Consider the following 17892-nt stretch of genomic DNA (forward strand, 5'->3'; position numbering starts at 1 on the left):
CCTCTTTAATACCAGATGGAATAATTTTAATGAAGTCTTTGCAATCATTTGCAGTCGAGTCAGTATCTGTTGATGTGGAAACAGTGAGTAAGATAGAAGACTCTCTTCTGACGTGTCTACATTACCATAAAAGTAGATAAGCTAATGAAGTGGTATAAAAAATAATATAACTTTATTTTACTGCCCATTGTTGTCATCTTATCTTCTGGATCAAGTGCATACCCAAAGTCCAGAGGGTCAGGACTGTGACATACCATAGCTTAAATGAGAAAAGTCTTGCCGATTGAGGGCGCGTGTACTTTGGCTGTTTTGATTTGGTCAAACACTGTACAACGGGTGAATCCCGAGTTGTTTGCCACTCAAATGATGGCTGGAAATGGTCTGCCGCGTAACTGGAGTGAAATCCAGATGCAACCGTTTAGTTCTGTCACTAACGCCGTGAAAGATCGGATGGGCGTCCTCCTCACTCAGAACTTATGCACTGCCGAGGATTGGCAGGACTTGGCGGAGCGCCTGAACTTCAGCAACGAAATATCACACGCATACGACAGGAGGGTGTCAAACATGGTCGAACACCCGGAAGGATTTTGCTCGACGAATTAAAGCGTCGGGGGAAGCATTGTACTGTGAAGACCGTAGAAGACTGTCTTATTATCATGGAGAGACATGACGTACTTGAAGTTCTTCGTAAATGTAGTCTTGGTAAGTCAACGAGGTCATTCATGACTCGACTTTATATTCCAATGCGGAAGTTAAAACTTCGAAATCTGGATGAACCACAGTACGGATATACCACTGCCGATATACTTGGAACGAGTACAACCACGGAGCGGGCTCTCAGTTCGAAGGCGATCGAAGGCCTAATCTTGTCCCCAAGACAGAATACACGATGAGCTAGTACAGGTGAAACCGGAAGGTGAAACGCCCGGGGGGGGGGGGGGGGGGGGAGATGAATTTTCAAAAGTCCGCTGTACGCCAACTAAAACGCTGTTTTCAAAAGTCCGCTGTACACCAACTAAAACGCGGTTTGTTTGCGAGTTTCTGGCCACTTAAAGCTACTAAATTTATATCCAACGAACAGTTTTATATTTTTATCATAGGAAGATTGAAATACAGTGCTAAACGAAAGAGAACATGTAAAGTTTCACAGAACTATAGCTTTCCGATCAGGACAGAATTAAACACTTTTTCTCTGATTCTTTGGGTGTATTGGTTTTTAAAAAATACATTCATTTATTGTTTTATGAAAAGCTATTGCCTGTATTCCGTCATACATAATTTATGCACCAACCATCCTCTACGACCTTTTATCATGTTTAAAGGAGGCAGTCGTCGGAACTGCGCGTGTGCGACTTTCTTGTTTACAAACAATGTATTTTCATGCATGATATGTAGATGCATCAAGTCAACGTAACTGCAACATTTAAATTTTACGATATTCATTGTTGACAATTTTTTAACATGTTTAAATTTTCATCAATCACAAACTTACCTTAGATACAGTGTATACATCAGTCGTAGGAGTCCAAGCATGGCAACCTTTAAGCAGAGTTCCGGCGACTGCCACCAAAATACTCCAAATAATTTATCATTTTGATTTTATACCCTAGAATTCATTGTTGTTTTAAAAAATTGTCAAAATTCTCATTTTTGCAATTTGCCATTTTTGCGTATATACAATATCTGGCAACCCTCCAAGTTCATACCTTTATAAGAGCCATTAAACATTTTTCCATACAACACTCATTTTATAAGTTGTCAATATCATTCTAAAATCCTGAGGAGAGAAAAACATGCTGTATCTGAATATTACCATGCACTTTTTCCATATGTAGGATAATTACCCACAATGCATAGCAACATAGAATTCTTATGAGAAACACTGCTCACAAGTGTAAGAGTTGATAAGTTTTTGGGCACACAAACAACGATGGATGCTTTTTACAGGATGTTTACCATTATGGTGAAATACACATTCATTCATCTTACAATCTCTATTGATTGCCGCAAGCTGGTGCATAAACTTTTTATGATGTATAAGCTGAAAGTGACTCGATAGTCCAGTCAAAATAGAGTTAGACCCACCACAAATTGCAACAGAATTTTTTGCTTCGGAATGCATTTCAGAGAGGTACCCAGAACAACATATTAAAAGTTTACTCGAATCCACCTTGGGAAATATGTCTAATTTGCATAAATCAAATATGGCGGCCAACCATCCAACAAAATAACATAAGGCCAAAGTAATTAAATTCTTTGTTTTGCGTCCACTCACAATGGGAAAAGGTACGCGTCTAAGCGGCTGAAAAACACACACAAGAAAATTAACACAATGTAATTTGATTGCAGCAAATAAAAAATTGTAACAAAATTTTTAGTTCAGAAAAGCTAAGCGGTAATGTCCTAAAATTTCCTATTCAAATACACTGTGTGTGTTTTTCATGAAAACCTTAAAAACCTAGGCGGGTGGGGACGCAAAACAAAGAATTTAATTACTTTGGCCTAATGTGCTATATATCACATGTTAAACAAGCTATTTCAGTGATTTCAAAGTCTGACACTAGTAATTTGGCCCAGGGAATTATTTTGGAGGTATAATGTTCCTTATAGGTCTTTATTAATTTGCATAATTCCAATATGGCGGCCAACATTCCTACAAAGACATTTTCGGTCATATACCACGTATTAAACAAACTATTTCAGTGATTTTAAAGTTAAAAGTATATTTCTTTGGCATGGACAAGCGATTTTCGAGATGTTATGATTTGCATAGGTATTTGTTAATTTGCTTAAATCCAATATGCTGGCCGACATTTCTACAAAGGACATTGTCGGTCATAAACCAGGCATTAAACAAGCTATTGATTTTAAAGTTTTAATATTTTTCTTGGGTATGAAGAAACACTTTTAGTGGCTCAATTTTTACAAAGGCCCTTTGATAATTTGCATAAATTAAATATGGCTGCCATATTAATGCCCATGGCTTAATAGCTTCTAATATAAATAACGGTTTTGGTATAGATTTTAGCACTATTAAACTATCAAGAAGAAACTGTTAAGTCCTTGGACATTCATTTTTAAAATTTTTTGATTTTTCTGTGTATGACGACTGTTAATGTTAATGAATGTTAGTCTTCTGAATGATATATTCTCTTTTAAAATATGACATTGAATTCATCTGTGTGTGGCATTTTCGTTATTTGTAAGAGTGTTTAACACTCTAAAGTGTCAAAGCATGTAATCTGTAATGTTTACTGTTAAAAAAAGGGGTGTTCAAAACCTTTAGTTTTTAATTTAGACTTAACCCCCTCCTTATGGATGGGTGCATCTTTATAAGATCCCTTAGATGATAGGCAAGAAGTCATCACACATACCAGCAAAATACAATAAACACAACAAAGCTAAAAAAACAGAAAAAATGATATGACCGAAATAAAAATTGTCGTAATACACACAAATTGAAACTTAGCACTATTGCAAACAATGTCAGATTCATAAAAACTTTCTGGACACACAAACTCAAAAAATCTGAAAACTGCATGCTTTAGCAAAGACTTACAATTAATCCAAACACAGAATCGATTTATTACACAATACAAAGAAGTACATCTTGAGTCATTTTTCCAAGTGTCATTTTCCAGATGTACATGTTTGTATCGTGTAACAGTTGGATTCTGTTGGGCTAATGAGTTGTTTGAATTAATTTTAAGTCTTTGCTAAGCATGCAATTTTCAATTTTTGTGAGTTTGTGGGTTGATCAAGTTTTTAAGAGTCTGACATTGTTTGCATCAGCGTTAAGTTTTAACTTGTCTGTATTGTGGCATGTGTTATTTTTGGTCACATTATTTATTTTTTGCCTTGTTATTATCTTTGTTGTGTTTATTGTATTTTTGCTGTTATATGTGATGACTTCTTGCCTATCATCTAGGGGGATGTACCGGTACCAAAGATGCACTCGTCCATAAGGAAGGGGTTCAGTCTAAATTAGAAAATAAAGATTTTGTCCACGACTTTTTAAAACAGAAATATTAAAGATTATATGTTTTAACACTGTAGAGTATAAAGCACCTATTAAAATCACAAATAATGCCATACAAAGATGGATCAAATGTTATATTCAGAAAGAGATTATTATTAGACGACTAACAATCATTACGGTTGTCATATATAGAAAAATCACAAAATAATTCAAATTGTATGACTCTCTTCCATCTCAATAGTAAATGCACATCAACATATACGTATTTGAATCCGTTCGTAAGTCAAAGATGTAAGTCTACCAAATTTGCTTTAACATTCTTTTCAAAATACAATATATTTATGGGGTATTTTAACGAATTCAGGTATCACAGACACCTATTAAAATAAAACTTATTCGTAAATGGACTGTTATTGTATGTAAATTTATTGTATATTTTCTACATTTTTAAAAATAAATGTTCAAGGACTTAATGTGGAGCTGCACGTTGCCAACACAGTTTTTTTCGAAGGAATATTTCTCATCTAAAATGACAAGGAAAGCCTTACAAACTATTTTGTGAAATGTAATATTTCCCTTGAAACAAGAGTATATCCTCATTCTAAAATGGCATGGGCTGAACGACTGACATTCAAAAAAGTGCTTAAAATCATGGTTAGCAAAATAAAAATGCCTCTAATTCAAAATGTAAGAAATTTATTGCAAAACAAAATGGTTGTTTTGTTATATAGCATTTAAAAACATAATGTGAAAATTTCAGAAAATATGACCCAGCCGGAACAGAGTTATATTCTTTGGAAATCTAGAAATTTGGATAAAAGGGAAGCAGGAATTCGGGTGATTTGCATACATTTGCATACATTAACCCTTTTATATCATGCCACTTACGACTGCTTGCCAAGCCAAAAGGTGGCCTAACCAATTTTTAATCTTGGGTTAACAAATAAATAAAAATTGGAAGAATATTTGCAAAATACAGTGCGTTGGGTGCAGTGCCCTCTTGACAGTTTTTTCTTGATATTCCTATTCCTAAAAACTCTACCATAATCTTATTTATATTAGAAGCTATTCGGGCATTAATGTGGCAGCCATATTTAATTTCTGAAAATCATCAAAGTGTCATTTAAAAACATTGAACCACAAAAGGTGTTTCTTCATGCTCCAGAAATATAATTTAACTTCAAAATGGCTGAAATAGATTGTTCAATACATTTTATGACAGAAAATTTCTTTTGTATTGGATTTATGCAAATTAACGAAGTGCCAACGCAAATCATTGCACCTCAAACATCATTTGGCCATGCCAAATAAATATACTTTTAACTTGAAATCACAGAAATAGCTTGTTTAATCCTTTGACTGCTGTAATTTTTTACACCAAAATTTTAATGTGATATTTTACCAATTTCTGTGAACATTTCTGTACGTTTTTTCATAATTTTGGACCAAATGGATATCATTTTTCAGCAGCTACAGATTTTAATCAAAATTTTGGCAAAAAGCAGAAAAATTGACTGTGGTACATTTTATAAAGTTGACAAAAATAGACTTTGGCGCCCAAAGGGTTAATACATGGTATATGACAGAAAATGTCTTTTGTAGGTATGTTGGCCACCATATTGGATTTATGCAAATTAACGAATTACCTATGCAAATCATTGCATCTCGAAAATTGTTTGTCCATGCCAAAGAAATATACTTTTAACATTGAAATCACTGAAACGGCTAGTTTAACCCTTTGACTGCTGTAATTTTTACACTAAAATTTTAATGCAATATTTTACCAATTTCTGTGAACTTTTCTGTATGTTTTTTTGATATTTTTGACCAAATAGATATCATTTTTCATCAGCTACATTTTTTATCAAAATTTTGGCAAAAGCAGAAAAATTGACTGTGGTGCATTTTAAAAAGTTGACAAAAATAGACTTTGGCGCCCAAAGGGTTAATACGTGGTATATGACAGAAAATGTCTTTTGTAGGTATGTTGGCCACCATATTGGATTTATGCAAATTAACAAATAACCTATGCAAATCATTGCATCTCGAAAATCGTTTGTCCATGCCTAAGAAATATACTTTTAACTTTAAAATTACTGAAAGAGCTTGTTTAATACATGATATATAACCGAAAATGTCTTTTGTAGGAATGTTGGCCACCATATTGGAATTACGCAAATTAATGAAGTGCCCATATGAAACATTATACCCCCAAATGATTCCCTGAGCCAAATAACTAGTGTCAGACTTTGAAATAACTGAAATACATGTAGCTTGTTTAATATGTGATATATAGCCAATTATGTTATTTTGTTGGATGGTTGGCTGCCATATTTGATTTATGCCTAGGCGTCCTAGGTAAAGCCTAGGCGTCATCCTTGATTCTCATCTCACACTGAGACCTAATGTTTCAGAGATCTGCCGTACGGCAACCTTTCATCTACGACGCATTGCTCGTATTCGTAAATATTTATCAAGGTCTGCCACAGAACAACTTGTCCATGCATTTATCACATCTCGTATTGATTTCTGTAACTCTCTGTTGTATGGACTTCCGAATAATTTAATCATTCAGATTCAACGTGTTCAAAACATGGCTGCAAGAATTGTAACTCGTTCAAAAATCTCTCTTCATATCACCCCTGTTCTGTACCAGTTGCATTGGTTACCGGTGACACAGCGCATTGTATTTAAGATGTTAGTCCTGACTTTTAAGTGTATTCACGGGCTTGCTCCCAGTTATCTTTCAAATATGATATCACTCTATGTTCCATGTCGTAACTTGAGGTCAGCTGACCAGTTCAGACTTCGTCCGGTTCGATCGCGCACAAAGAAGTATGGAGATCGTTCGTTTAGTGTGGCAGCTCCCATACTCTGGAACAGTCTTCCATTAGATATTCGGCGTTCTCCTAGCCTGTCAATTTTTAAAACTAATGTTAAAACTTTCCTTTTTAAATTTGCTTTTTAGACTTTGGTTTTAGATGGTTTTATTGTAGTTTTTTTTTTTATTACTGTTTTAATTGCTTTTTGTGATATGTAAATTTTCTCACAGCGTCCTTGATCACTTTGTTGTGGATATTGACGCTTTATAAATAAATTATTATTATTATTATTATTATTATTATTATGCAAATTAGACATATTTCCCAAGGTGGATTCGAGTAAACTTTTATATGTTGTTCTGGGTACCTCATTAAAATGCATTCTGAAGAAAAAAATTCTGTTTGCAATTTGTGGTGAGTTAGGTGCCAAAATCTCGTAGATTGACTGGACTACGAGTGAACGGCACGAGTATTGCCAGGGCAATTCCCCGAATACTGTATCTGTCATAAGAGCTGTCGTATTATAGCCTTGTCAGTACCAGTGAATTTTGTGATGTCATCCCCAAAATTATTACTGATAATGTATCCGGTTATCCGGCATTTTAGCCCCAGATGTTTCTACAAATTCAATAGTATTGCCAAAACTTATAAAATATAGCAATATGTATCTGCCCCTCCAGCCCATAATGGACTCAGGCAAACTTTGCACTCCATAATGTACTTGGCAAGATTGTGATTAAGTGCTAAAAAGCTGAAAAGAATGAAAAAAGTGGTAACAAAAAGCACAGTGAGAAAATCTGATGTTCCAATCATGTCAACAAAAACCCAATTTGATATAAAAAGTTCTGGTGGTACCAATTGCAATCTTGTGCGTTTCACTTGGTGAGAGTGAGTAAGATAAATTGTTCAAACAGTCCCCCCATCCATTAAGGGACTGTGATGTTTGCAACAGTTTCGCTCACAGTAAACAATTAAAGACACGGTGTGAATCATACAGTTCCTTGTTGACAAAAGCTATAGAGCCCCAGGTACGTGAAAGTCTTGTAGATAACTCCAAATGAAACCATCCGGCTATTTGGATAGTATGCACAAATGCACAATAGAGCTAGCCCAAGATGACACCGCCAATAGAGCAAGTTGATGGTACATCTGATTCAAGAGTGAGACAACACTGGGCATAGCCAGGACGAGATAGGTCGATGGATCACATCGAAGTGAACAACATGCCTCGGGGACAGATATTCAGACTCTTAAATTTTGATAATTCTTTTCTGATCTCCCACTTGTGGGGGCTCATTCTAAAGCTTTTGGAGAAAGAAAACTTTTACAGTTTTTATTTTTTTTTAATTTTTCCCCGTAGAGTTAACACAGGGGTGGTGACCATTTTGAATTTCAAATATCGGTAAATCTTGGGTTATTTGTTTCGCTAGTTCCAAACTTTGCATGGTGCCCCCCCCCCCCCCCCCCCCCCCCCCATTTTATCGTTGATTTAGTAAGAGAATGGTTGAAAATTGCATCTATCAAAGTGTGAGGGAAAGTTTAAGTCTTTTACTCTCGAAGCACATACTCTTTACTTTGCAACATTCAGAAAAGTTGATAAAAAAAAATGTAGAGTAGATGCAGAGATGTAGAAAATAGCTGGCAGCCGGCAACACCAACTTGCTGTCAGCTAAAATTTGCCAGCTGGGAAAATTTAGCTTAAGTAAAAATCAGGACATTTTGAACAAACTTTTATGTGCACATACACTGCTTGTAACCACCTTTACATTTTTTTGCCACCTGTAACCAAAATTTTCTACACCCCTTGGATGGCAATGGAAAAGTATGACAGTAATTTCATCATAAATCTGACAATGAGATTCAATCGACAAAATAAATACCCTACTTCATATATATAACAATACCAGGTGCCCAAATTTTATTCAATATTGCCAGCGTTAATTATCGGCAGATTCTCGAATGCAAGAAAAGCAAAGAATAATACTTGCAAACCAAAATAAACATTGGATATGTAGATGCCTAGCTATTCATTTTGTCAGCAGCAACCTTGGAGTCAATTCTTCCTAGGGAGAATTCCCTGTAACACTGAGAGGGATGGCAATTTTTTTTGGCTGCATTAAAATTTTAGTAAAATGCAAGTTTATTGAATGTTCATTAAAATTGTTTCATTAACCACTTTCACATTGACCTAATACATTAGAAGATATTCCTTTGAGTCAGACAACATGTTTTTTTTTTCAGCTGGTAATTGCACCTTTACATGCACGTGTGAAATTGCTGGCCAAGAACATATTGATCTGACATGCTTGGATGTTTGTAAAGAAATGACTGTAGAGGGCGCTCTGCAAGGGAAGCTGGAGAAGAAAAACTTGAAGAAAGAAGAACTTTATTTTGAAGATATCCCTGGTATTGGTGTCAACTGGAATGACAAAGTTGGCAAATTCAAGGTACTTATTAGTAATTTTAATGGAAAGGATTGGTATTTGTCCTGTAAGTTTACATACATGGCTGTCAAATTGTACATAGGCTAGATCTTAGACTTGAATGAGGAATTGACCTCCATTGTGAAATCGTACATGATCACATTTGGCCTTTTATTGGGGCGTTTTCTGTGAATTATTTGAATACCAGATAGAATAAGATTACTTTCACCGATCATTTTTGTTCATGTAACGTACCACTACTGTATTATGGGTCCCTTAGCAGTCTGATACCAATGGAAGGGAAAACACACACAAAAAAACTATTGACTTTGAGAACAGCCAAAAAAATTACCTTTGTGAATATTTGCATTTAATGTTACTGTTATTTTGACACAGGGATATCATGTTAAGCTGCATAGGAGAGAAGCACCCATTAGAAAAGACAATTTTGAAAACCAATCAGTTGCGAGATCTGATCCGACGCCACCTGTTAGAGAAGACACGTCTAAAAACCAATCAGTTGTGAGATTTGATCAGATGCCACCTGGTGAAGAAATAGAAGCACAGAAAGATGGTAGGAAAGTGATATTGTGTGATATCAGAAATGTTTTGTCAACTCGGAAGTGTATACTCTTGAGACCATTATCTTGGTTTAACCCAGTTGTTTTGTTTGATGTTGTTTGACTTTAATGTATACAAGGAGAGGCAGGAGACATCATTGTACGTGTCTTGCTTTATGACTAGAACAAACATGGTATGTGTGGTACATGATTTGTGGTACATAAAAAACAAATCTTACAAGTTAGTGATTAGTACATATGACAAATGATGGTTTCAATTTCAACATTGATCTGTATCAGCTCATATCATTAAATGTTCATTGTCAACAGTCCAGTTTGAATCCAGAATTCTTGTGTGATGGAAGCACTAAGTCTGCACACCTGACTGGTGCCTGATTGTCCATGTTGGATAGCCATATCAATTGAAAGCTCCGTAAGCTTTCACATTTGATGTGTTTTCCTGATTTTTTGCTGTGTCTCTTCAAATGCTTTTGTGTTTAACTTTCAAAATCATGTTGAAGTGCCCAGTATTCAATCTATCAACGTTATACCTTTGTATCTGAAATGTTCATTTTTACTGTCGACAGCTGAATTGTAGTCCAGACTAGAAATATTATAAGTTGTATGTGCAAGGCTAATACTAGATCAACATATGGAGATTGAAAGGTTCAGTAAATGTTCCTTCGAAGACATGAAGATACTGTAAAATTGTAAATGTACCAGCCATTACATATGTCTTGGGATATCGATTTTAACTTTTCACTCCTGAATCGATCACCATCCAATTTTTTTTTTCTTGTGATTGTGTACCAGAACGTTGCCAACTTCAGTGCACTTTAAAGATGGAAGACATGCCCATTGACCTATCAGTGCCTGATGTAGAAACTCAGGTCACTCTGAGGCAAGCATTAGGAGATGACTTGAAGATCAACGGTCTCTCGGTGGACCATCTTGAGTTTGAAGAAATTCCATGTGTTACTGTTAACTGGGAAGTTAGTGTTGGACAAGTAAAGGTAACTCCTTTGGGCTGTTATAAAGTGCTCGGAAAATTAAACTGATCAAAATGTTGCCGTTCTTGAAGAATCAGAGGAGACACTTTTTTCCTTTACAGCCCTGATAAATATTTCAGTGGGTGACACGGTGGAAAGGAACAGACCTCCTGATGTCCTTTCCATTGTATGACATAGAATATATGTACTTCAATAATTCTCATTTCCGCAGAGGCTTCATCTTGCACCATATGGAACGTCAGACATCAGTGTTAAAAATTATATCAAAGCCTTGTCTATACCAGCAAATTTTGTGATGTCCCCCCCCAAGGTTGTTACTGATAATGTCTCTAATTATCCAGCATTGTGGGCCCAGATGTTTCCTACATCTACAAATTCCCTGGCATTGCCGAAACTATGAAAAAATAGCAATAATGTACCCCTTCCAGGCCTTAATAGACTCAAGCAAACTTTGCACTCCATAATGTACTCTGCTTAACCTCGAACATCATGTCATGCAAAGTTTGTTTTCTATTATGGTGTGAGAAGGGGTACAGTATAGCTCTTGAATTGGATATGTTTATCACTATCTCAATATGTTGCAATCAGTGGTGCATTAAATAGTAAAATATCGCACAAATATGAGGGCCCTTTCTTCTTTTATATCAAGATGTAAATATCAAGATTTGGAATAAAAAAATTGTGTGTTTCCGTCAATAAGCCTGTAGGAAAAATGTGGATCATTCAACAACTTTTTAGCTCTGCTGTCAGTGATGCGGAGCTTATCAAATAGGCTGATTGTCCATCATCATCATCCTTCCGTCCATCTGTCTGTCCGTCCATCATCCATCAACAATTGCCTTCTTTTCTGACACTGCATGTCAAATTGCTTTGAAAGTTGATGTGCAGTTCACTAGGTTTGTTCAAATTTTAATATACAAATTTGTATTTTTAAGGCGATTTTTGTCATTTTTGGTCAAAAATTTATTTCACCTAAACCGCTTGTCTGACAGCTTTGATATGTGGTATATAGGTTCCTAAGGATTATCGAGTTTATGATGTATTGAAATAATGATTTTTGGGGCGATTTCTGCCATTTTTGGTCAAAAAAGATGCTTCTCAAAAAACTGCTCCTCTGATAACTTTGTTGACATGTTCTCTTAGATGATTTTAGTGTGAAATGTTCAAATTATGATGAAATCTTCAATTGTGTATTTTTGCAGGTATTTTTGACATTTTTTGTTGGGCCATCCTGAAATTAGCTATCAAAAATTTCCACCTTTCTACAAGTGTCACAAATATTTATTCTGTACATAACTGGCAGATCTGTATTGGCCAACAGGTCGCTTGTTTATTTCAGTGTTTCCCATCAAAAAACAGCAAATTCAGCAAAATTGTGATCATTGAAAATGAAAGAAAATCTAAGCGTGGAGGGTTTTAAATAGTGTTGGTTGGATTACTGGAAACACACATTTTTTATTTGTTTGGTTTTTTTGAAATTCAGATTTTTAACTGCCTGGCTTGTAATGATAATCACATAACACTTTATACACTAAGAAACCATTCACCCTCAAAGATCACAGAAATTCCTAAATCCTGTGTTGACTACTACAGTGATGCTGACTGTGTTCATTGTTTATCTTTGCGCCAAAAGAATCATCATCTAATAATACGAAAGAAGGAAACAAGATCTGCTAGGGAAATTCAATCTGTGCCACTAGATGATGAGGATGATGATCACCTGGTTTCACATACACCTTTTGGAAAAGAAGAGGTCGGAAAAACAGGGGAGACATTAGGGAGTAACTCAGTCTTTACAAAAACAGTGCACCCTGAAGGTGAAGTTTCTGGCATCAGTTTTATGCAGCCTTCTCCTCTCTATGATGAAGCAATCTCAAGTACGGACGATGTAAGTGCAGGACACGGACATCGGCCGCTTTGCAAGACTGCCAGTGGTAGCTCTTTAAGGACTGAGGCAAGTGCTTGGTATGATCAATCTGCAAATTTGGATCAGCCGGAACAGGAGAGACGGAGACTGGCGAATCTTCCGCCGGGAGAAGCAGAAGACCTGTACATGCCACTGTTCAAAAGTGCGGCCGACAGGGAGCGTTTCCTGGCATCACAGGACACCCATTGTAAAACAGACGAAGATCAACATGTGACTCCGTATCAGCCCAGCAGTGGTACAACCGCTAGCATGGCCAGCAGCACCACTGCCATCACTATCGCAGAAACTGCAGTTGTCATGGAGAATGAGGCTGAAAACGATTATAGTGACATGATAACAATTCCCAGTTGGCATCCACACCTGCCAGATGCCAAGGAAGAGGTACGTGTCATTCCAAATTGATAAATATCCATAAACAGACAAGTGTCTCCTAAAGCCAGACTCTCAGTTTCATCAGTGAATGTGGGTTTAGTCCAGTGGTGCAAATAACGAAATCAACCTGATCAATGTAAAATAGTGCATTCCATACCAGGGAGGGTGCCTTGCAGTCAGACACGTACAGCAAATCTTTTCAAGATGTCAGTCTTCATCAATTGTCTTTATGTAGGTTACAGTGTAGTGTCTATTATCTCTCTCATTTTGTCATTTTTATTGTTTTGCCAAAATTTCTTTCAAAGGTAATTTTACTGTCTTTGCAATTCTAGATCACAAGGGTGATGGGAGAGTATCTTCAGCAAGATGGCTGGTATCTGGTACGTGAAACGAAGGAAAAATATGTAGCCGTCAGTGTTACGTGAGTAAAATTGTATAAAGATTGTGTTAGGACTGTGAGTTATCCAAAAATTCTTGCTCACCTTATCTTCCATGCCAGTTGGCATTTTCGGAAGCGAATGCAGTGTAATAAAAGAAATCACCCATATATAAATTTAAAAAGAATATTTTGAATGCCAAAAAAGTGAAGTTGTTATATGAATATCAGTGTTTCACAATTTTGTTGGAAATAATGCAGATGTTTGAGACCATTTTTAGTAAAGGAAGATAGGAAGACTATTCGAAAAGTTGGTTACACATTAATTATGCATGCAGGTCATTTAATACTTTGCACTGTAATTTTAGGAAAATCTCTGGGTGATCTCATTGGGTCAGAGTTCAAATGTTATTTTCTCATTTTTTCAGTCGGTCAATTCCTCTTGATGTAAGGTTTCTCATGTGCAATAAAACATGAAGTTTCATCATCATGACCTCAATATTGACATCAGTCCAGTATAAGTATGTGTGTCCTTGCATGGCTTTGTGTTTTAAACTGAAAGCTTTATCTCCAGACAACCCTTGGCCTGATAACTTTCCCAGTTAGGACAGATTTACCAAGCTGAAAGTAACCATAAAGAGGAATAGAAGTTTGTCAATCTATGAATGACTCTAGTGGTCTATTCTAAAGGATGTCAATTCTTGAGTAAAAAGCATTTTGGTTTGATAGCAGATTCAATCATATAATCTGAACACAGTGATAAAATGTATAAAGATGGCTAGCATTCTGTCGGTGATTACTGTAAGCTGTAGTACCAGTTGAAAAAGACAAAATTCTTGTCTTCCTTACCACCAGGTATTGCAGAAAAATCAGGCACTTCAGACTGTACAAGAAGAGGGGAGAGTGGTATTTTTACCGCAGTGGTCCTCGTATGAAGTCCCTGGAGAAGCTCTTGGCGTGGTACGGCAGCAATCAGTTGCCGATAAAACAGAACTCTGCCGCTGCGGCAAGTGATGCAGGACCCCCTCTCACTCTGCGACATCCCATTCCAGTTGACAAGGACATAGAGAAAAGCCATAAAGAATGGCTTGAGAAATCCACGGTAGAAAGATTTGGTCAGTAACTTTGTGGTGTACACAAGTATGAACAAAAAACAGATTTGCTCTACCACAGTCCCTGTATCACCGTAGCTCTACCAATGTTATTCGATAGAGTACAGCATTATCATTTTAGGACATGTACAGCGCCCTCAATCATATGAGTGCATTGTTTGTGACTCTAAGGCTGTCATTGATCAGATCATTATAACAGACATGCCACAATTACAAATTAATGCAGATAAACATAACAGTCAATAAATGAAACATCATTCCAAGAAAATTCAGTTTGTTAGAAAAAAATGAATTAAGCTGTACAATATGGTGATTTTCTCTTGCCTCTTTCATTTTATACTACCTATTTATACTACATTGTCATTCGAAAGACCACATTGAAAATTTGATCATAGTTATCTCTAAACAGGAAAACTTGGCCATAAATTTTGTACATTCGTTATAGTGTAAGGGTCAGAAAATTGTATGTTTATTCAACAGATTAAGTTACCATGGCGTCAATTGATTTCCTAGCCCTTTGTAATCTATGTTGAAAAGTTGTATATAAGGCCAAAAAAAATTGTTTCTGGTCATCACCTGCGTCATTTCAGAACCTGTGCATTATGGCTTTTTTTTTTGGGGGGGGGGGGGGGGGGGGGGGTTACATACTCCTCAGTACAGCTATCCTTGATATCTCTGTTTGCATGTCCAAAAATACTTGAAAGAAAATGGAAGTATTATGCAGCCAGTGATAAAAGACAATAACTGTTGCATCAATGGTGCCAAACCTGCATTGTTAGGAATAAAAAAAAGGAAGGAAAAAAAAAGGAAAAGAAAACTGTGTGGCCACATCACTTTTCCTGAGCATCAAGGACCAGAAACAATTTTTTTTGGCCTAATCAGAAATCCGGTCACATATTCATATCCTTTCTCAGCCAATCACTGCAAAGCTTAGGATTTTCAAATTGATATGCAAATCATTTGGTGCTAGCAAGGGAGTATTTTCATGTACCTATGACAGCCGATTTAAGGTGGCAATTCATATGTACAGAATAGTATTTGTCCAATTAATGTATGATTGAAGTCAGGATTAATTTGAATTTTAAAAAAAAAGGATGTATGTAAAGCAAATACACTCATATATTTAGTAGACATATCATCATAAAAAATGATAGAGTCTTATTGTTGAAGACTAACATTTTTTATGATTACTTCATAAGTAATTATGTATTTTCATCTGTACAGAACACGATTGGAACTAATTTGGGATAATTGGATGACTAAGTAATGTCGATTTAATCTACAAATGTAATCTCTTCTGCTTTTCTTTTTATATCACACACTTGTTTTTATGAGTAATTTGCAATATTACAGCATTCAGCTACATGGCACCTAACACTTTTAAGAAATTTTGAAAAATATGAAAATCCAATTATCCTAAATTAGTTCCAATCGTTGTACAGTTTTTCGTCCGTTTTTTTTCAATATAATAATGAGACCTTTTAGCAAGCTGTCTTTTTTAAATATACCAGTACGCGTACGACGAAGATGAAATTAATGAACATGATGCAAATGCATTCTTTACATCGGCATGGATGAAAAACAAAATTTCTTATTATTAGGTGAAATGCAATCTGACAGTGATTAATTTAGAAACATATTTCAGAGTGTCTGTTAAATTTTCTGAAATGTTTTTGATGAATTTCTGGAGTGAACAGCCAGCATTTACAACAACAGAAATAACCTAACAATCCTTATAAAGGGTCGTTGTTTTTGAATGCAACCATCCAGCACCTTTTGTGAGTGTGGGGAAAAACTTGGAAATTGCAATCGCAAGGATCAATTATGAGTGTTGGTGATATCAGATGTGGTCGAAGAAAACACTTGAACCTCAAAGCTGGAAATTTGATAAAACTAAACATAACTTTACCGAGGAGGTTCAAGCAATTCACAGTTTAGACAGCTCAGACATTTAAAATTTACAAGGCATTGCCTTGAGTGTACTTGAAATTGCAACAGTTATTGGTGAAAACACCCTCCTCAGCAGGGCTGATATATGCTGTATATCCATTTTGGTTCACATTTTATAATACTTGTTGAATTTGTACTTAATATACCTTTATTCTGATCTGTGAGTGTGCGATTGATGTACATGCAGAATGCATGTACAGCCTACTTTGGAGAAGTTTTTATTTTGATGGCTGCCAGTCGATGACAAGCTTGAAGTCACTGATAATTGCTGCAGTTTCAAGTAAACTTGAAAGTGTCCCAGTTGTTGAGATTGCAAATTGTAATTTTTCTGTAGTCTTTTGAAGTTATCAATGTATGTAAAGAAATGTTGACTTCTAGCCTGAATTCACATGTTGAAAAAAATGATAAATCAACTCAGCAGCTAATTTTTTTTTCCTCATGATTTTAATGTCGCTAATGTACATAGAGCTAATGTTACACCACATATATTTCATGTGGCAAATTCCATTTTAATGCAGTAAGCATTTTATGAGTAAAACAATATGACGGAGGGTGACCTGGCCATATTCAGTTAGCACAGGCAATGTCAATGTTAAAAACACTCACAGGGGTGTGCCAGCACTTGCACCAAATGTTACACCACTTTTTGCGAAGCATAAAAAACCAAAACATGAACAGCTCCAGCATCTGTCGATAATCTAATCAGGGTATCTAGGGTAAACGGTACTCAGGTTAAATATTTTAGTTGAAAAGGCTCGTTGACATGTGTAAGTGTTCCTCTTATCCTGTTATCAACAACACAGTTGTCAAAGAGAAAGAAAAGCAGTCTCAACTCACATGAAATGAAGTCCTTTTGAGCTCCTTGAAGTTCTTATCAGACATATTTTCAAGACTTATTTAACTGTGCTTTAGAAAAAGACCTGCTAATTGTTGTAATAAATTTGATATTTTAATCAGGTGTAAGATAAAGTCTTCCTCTCACTACTCAGGGTGGAGGATTGATGTGAAATAAATATGGTATATACATTTACACGCATTTTGAATTTGCCATCGATCTTTGTGTTTTAACCCTGAAAGCCAGTTTATGCTACACACTGTTGCATTTTTCAGTTTCTGGTTTTGTTTGAATTTCAATTTGAATAATGGTTGCTTCTTGCACAAATACATTCTTTATTAAGAGTGTGTTCACTTTTTTTGTAAAAAATGTGTGCAAAAGACACGAAAAAGTGTTCTGGGGGTTGTTTCAATGGTAAGGGTAAGTTCTCTTTCTTGAACTAGGGTGAGTTGAACTTACAATTTGAAATATATTCCCAAATAAAAACTTGGAAAATATCGGCCTTTTCACCCGTTCCCCGATTTAT

General features: G+C 35.8%; 1 protein-coding gene across 1 annotated transcript; it reads left to right on the forward strand.

The window, feature by feature from the left end:
* The first annotated feature begins 299 nt into the window (after positions 1-299).
* LOC139135170 (uncharacterized) lies at positions 300-17567 on the forward strand. The gene is made up of 7 exons (XM_070702429.1): positions 300-702; positions 9043-9248; positions 9621-9798; positions 10598-10797; positions 12428-13102; positions 13426-13514; positions 14325-17567. The coding sequence occupies exons 1-7, from the start codon at positions 477-479 to the stop codon at positions 14590-14592; spliced, it is 1842 nt and encodes a 613-aa protein (XP_070558530.1). The 5' UTR covers positions 300-476; the 3' UTR covers positions 14593-17567.
* The last annotated feature ends 325 nt before the right edge of the window (positions 17568-17892 follow it).

The sequence above is a fragment of the Ptychodera flava genome, chromosome 6 (genome assembly GCF_041260155.1).
Source record: "Ptychodera flava strain L36383 chromosome 6, AS_Pfla_20210202, whole genome shotgun sequence".
Classification (NCBI taxonomy): Eukaryota; Metazoa; Hemichordata; class Enteropneusta; family Ptychoderidae; genus Ptychodera; species Ptychodera flava.